Below are 4,349 nucleotides of genomic sequence, written 5' to 3' on the forward strand. Positions count from 1 at the left end.
ATTCAGCAACCCCAGGCCATGTGAGAAGAAAGACTTGCTGCACGACTCTTGAACAGGAGAGAACCAAACCTTCGGGGCTTGGGGAAGGATGTGCTGCTTGCAAAGGAAAATAAAAAAGTCAAATCTCACCGTCAGTGAAGCTTTCCTTCACCCTGCCCTAACCAGAAAGACGGTCTTTCCCTTATGTTCCCTCCACAGAAAAAGTCCTAACTCGAGCACCCCTTTCAAGCTTGTAAATTGGAGCCTCCAAAGCCCAAACTGAGCAGCTGATCATGATGTTGTGCATGGATCTGCTGTGCCTGGTGAGACAGAGCCTATTCTTTGCGCAGGGGCTGATTTAAGCAGTGCATCATGCTTTCAGGGGCTTGGTCTGTGCTGGTTCCCAGTGCTTGTGCCCCTGGGAGCCTATGCAGTGTGTGCAAGCTGTCAAGGGGCTGTTCTGCATCCTGGATTTTGGGAAAGGGATGTGTCTTGCTGCCCCTGGGCCGAGGCATCTCTGGGGGAGACTGGTCCAGGCTGCGGCACGTCCAGCCCGTGGCCTCTGGGCATGCCAGGGAGGATGGCACCATGCGAGCTGCTGGTACTCTGACCCTGTGGTCTGTGCTCATCCTGAGGCAAGCTCGTCCCATCGGCTCCTGCCCTTTGCTTTCGGCTGTGCTGCCCCTCCAGCCTGTGCTACCAAACCCACTGTTTTCTGTCCGCAGCCCCCTTCTCCTGCCATTTCCACCCTCCTCCTCCTCTCAGTCTCCCCTCCTCCCTTTTCCCCCCTTATTCTTGAATCTCTATTTCTTCTTCTCTGTTCCAGCAAAACGATATCAATCAAGGTGATAGATGATGAGGAGTATGAGAAAAACAAGACCTTCTACCTAGAGATCGGGGAGCCCCGGCTGGTGGAGATGAGTGAGAAGAAAGGTGGGGGACGTGCTCCGGGGCTGAGCCCAGCCTGTGTGTCCCTTCCGGCTCACTCATGCCTGGCACCTGCAACACCAAGCTCACATCCCCAACGCCTATGGAAAAGGGCAGGAGCGAGGACACTTCCCATCCCCCCTGAACTTAGCGTTTCCCCAGCCCACCACAGTCCGACCCCAGCCGGCTGGTGGGGATGCTCCTGCCCTTCCCCATAAGCCCCAGGGGGGATGTGCAGCCGCTTCCCCCCACCCGACCATCTCCGGCACCACGGCACCTGGGCGGACATGAACTGCATGCGTGTGTGATGCCAATCATGTGTTTGCCTTTGTCTTGTGTTCCCACAGGAAATTCATTACCCTTAGAGTACTTGACCGTGAGGAGTATGAGAAAGAGTGCAGTTTCTTCCTTGTGCTTGGGGATCCGGTGTGGCTACGACGAGGAGTGAAAGGTGTGAGAGTAAAACCAGACCAGCTCTCGAGACGCTGCCGTCCGCTTTCTCTGTGTCTCCCTACTCTCACACTCCTTTCTCCTCGCACTTTGGCTCCCGGCCGTTTTGCCCTCCCTCCTTCGAAGCTTGGCCACTGCACTTTTGCTCTGTTTTCTTTCCTCTTTCATTTTGGGAGGACTCCGTCTCGCTCACGAGAGCCCCCGGGGAGCAAGGCACGCTCCCGGGAGGGGCCCAGAGCACCCAGGCAGGGGACGATGAGCATTGCCAGCCCCCAGAGACATTTTGAGAGCGCTGCCCTGCCATGTCACAGCTACACCTTCATTTAATCAAGTAGAAAATTCAGTCTCGAGAAGTAAAAAGGCAACGCTGCATCATTTTTATCAGAAGATAAAATAGCCTTCGCTTGAAATAAAATGCATGGCCAGAGCAGTAATTTTAGCCTTTTTATACTAGGCACTGGGATCTGAAAATATCTGAGAATCATGGCACAAGCAGGTAATACCATAAGACGCAATCAGTCTAGGAGAAATCAGGTTATACTCAAATAAAGTTTCATGGTTCTGCACCGGATAATAGCTTCTCACAGGAATAATAAAAACAATTTCCTCTTTCATCACATTTCTAAACCAATTGCAAACCTTCCCAAAAAGACACAGTTCACTTATTTTTCCGAGCATTTTTTTCTGCTAGGAAATTAAGTGAAAATTAATGGCAACAGCTAATTCTGCGCACTAGTGGTCGCTGAGCAAGAAGCAGTTTTAGAGTTACTTAAGATAATTAGTTGCCCTACAACAGACCCTTATTAAAGCCTTTGTCAAAAATTGGCAGCAGCATTTGGTCTGTCTGCCTTGAAGGTGCTTTCTAATTTCTGGGACATAAGGTCTCCCTTCAGCAGGCATGGAGTTGTAATACATTATTTGTTCAGGACAGAGAGGGCCCCCAGCAGTCCCCACACTGAGTAGGGACATGCTGCTGTTTTTCAGGCTAAAAGCACATCCGGCAGCGATGCCGCGTTCCCCTTCAGCACAAGTGCCGTCTAGGTCACCTGCGTCGTCCCCTCCATCAGATTTCATGCTGGTTTATGTGACTACCTAGCAGAAGCAGGGCTAAAAAATCAGACACGCTGGCATGGCCCAGGCTCTGCAGGTGTGTCATTAAATGGTGCCAGTGGCATCTATGGAGCATAGCCAGTGTCACCAGGATAAAGTGACACATGGTCAGTTCAACTCAGCGGCTCCGGCTTTGCCCAGCTTCACTGCAACCAGCGTGGGCTCAGCCTTGCGAGTTTGGCAAGAGCAAACATACTTTCCAGGCCCCAGGTTTGAGAATCGTGGTACCAACTCACAAGATCCCAGCTGAAATTTTTAATTAAAAATAAAAGGAAAAGGAAATAAAGTTCCTCATCTTCCTGGTCACAAAGATAACCAAAGAAACCTGAGGGAAGCTCAGCCTTCCAAACTCACTAGCTGGAAGGCAAGTCAAGATTTTAAAGGATGCTATTTGCTGCTTTGGCCATGCAATGATGTTTTTTTAACTCAGTTTTTGTGCTTGGTTTTGTACTAGAGGCAGTGAGGCAGGGTGAGCTGTGTGCTCGGCACCCTGGAGACAAGAGCATCTCTGAAATGTCACCCTTGGGCCATGTAGCCATGGTGGGGTCTGCGCCTCAGGGGCCAGAGACCCACCGGTGCACTAAGGGAGAGGCTTTTTCTATTGTTTTGGAGACCTAAAACATTGAGTGACAAGATCCTTGAGCCAAGCCTTACCACAGACTTTTCTTCTCTCATTGTATATGCCAGAAGCGCAGCTGCCTGCTGGAGCTATTGCTCCCCATTAGGCAGCTGGAGGAGGTCAAAGCCAGTAGCCGCTGCACATGGGACGTCTTGTGACGGGGCAGAACTGCCTCCGAGACCAATGGAAGATCTTGCACATACAATTCAAAGGGGGAAAATGAATTTTTGGAGTGTACCTTTTAATCCCATATCCACCCCACGTTTGCAATAGTTTTTATTTTAAATCCACAATCCCATGAAACATTTCTGTTCCTTTATTTTTAGTGCCTTTCTCTCAACGCTAATGGTATCCTGCAGCTTTACAGATCTGAAAACTCTGCCCTGGGATCTGGAGTCTTTCTGTGGATATCCCTTTTGATTTCATTATTCATTTACTTTTCTTCTTCTGTGTTTGTCTCTGTCTGTCTCCTTCACAGCCCTGTTGTTGAATGAGCTTGGTAAGCGCGCATTCATTTTTCTTTTCCATTTTTCCAGTTTGTCTGTGTATTTTTGGAAGACAATTGATTTTGTTTGACATTTTTCTTTGCTCACGACATTCTCTTTTAGGGTGGTCAGCACTATTTAAGTAAGCTCAGGTATCTAATGCTACATCTTTCCTTGGAGTAGAGCCCCAAAGTCACTAACGTTAACGAGCAGTAACCCGCTGTGGCAAGGAGCATTTTTAGGGACTGGCGTTGTTACAGTCATAGTAAACCCGCCGACACCCCAAGCTACAAACCTGCACCGTGCAAATTAACCCATCGCCTCTTACACTGGCATGGCAGAAACAGGATTGCCTGGCGACTTAGGGATGCCTGTGGCTGGATAGGAAAGTTGGCCAATCCTTTTTGAAGAGATGGTACAAAATTTATCTCCAGTCTTGGAGAGATTTAGAGCCCACCTAGCCTCTGAATTTCCTTGCTGGCCATCCCCAGGGTAGGGCGGCCGGGGAGGGAATCAAAGCCACTCTCGTTCCCCGAAGCACCCTGAGCTCCAGGGCAAGCTTGCAGTGGTTTTACCCACTCTGCAGCATATATAAGATACTGGGGGATGGCAGCTTGCAGATGTGGGTTGAAAAGCCTGTGTTCAGGTCTCCCTACACTACCCCTGGGGTGTCTATGGGGAGCAGCCCCCAATGTCCGCAGTCCCCAGCCGTGGGGCAGGGAAGGACCATCACGTCCCTGCAGGCTGCAGGGTGTCCGTGTTGCTGTGCTGATGCTAAT

General features: G+C 50.2%; 1 protein-coding gene across 1 annotated transcript in view; it reads left to right on the forward strand.

The window, feature by feature from the left end:
• Positions 1-805: 805 nt before the first annotated feature.
• Positions 806-4,349, forward strand: part of LOC104075499 (sodium/calcium exchanger 1-like) — a gene marked incomplete at its 5' end in the record, with an annotated part of 15,968 nt that continues 12,424 nt past the window's right edge. The window contains 2 exon segments of the mRNA XM_009576030.1: positions 806-912; positions 3,564-3,584. Of these exon segments, the coding sequence (XP_009574325.1) occupies positions 806-912; positions 3,564-3,584 (128 nt within the window).

Source organism: Fulmarus glacialis, unplaced genomic scaffold (assembly GCF_000690835.1).
Source record: "Fulmarus glacialis isolate BGI_N327 unplaced genomic scaffold, ASM69083v1 scaffold6454, whole genome shotgun sequence".
Taxonomy (NCBI): domain Eukaryota; kingdom Metazoa; phylum Chordata; class Aves; order Procellariiformes; family Procellariidae; genus Fulmarus; species Fulmarus glacialis.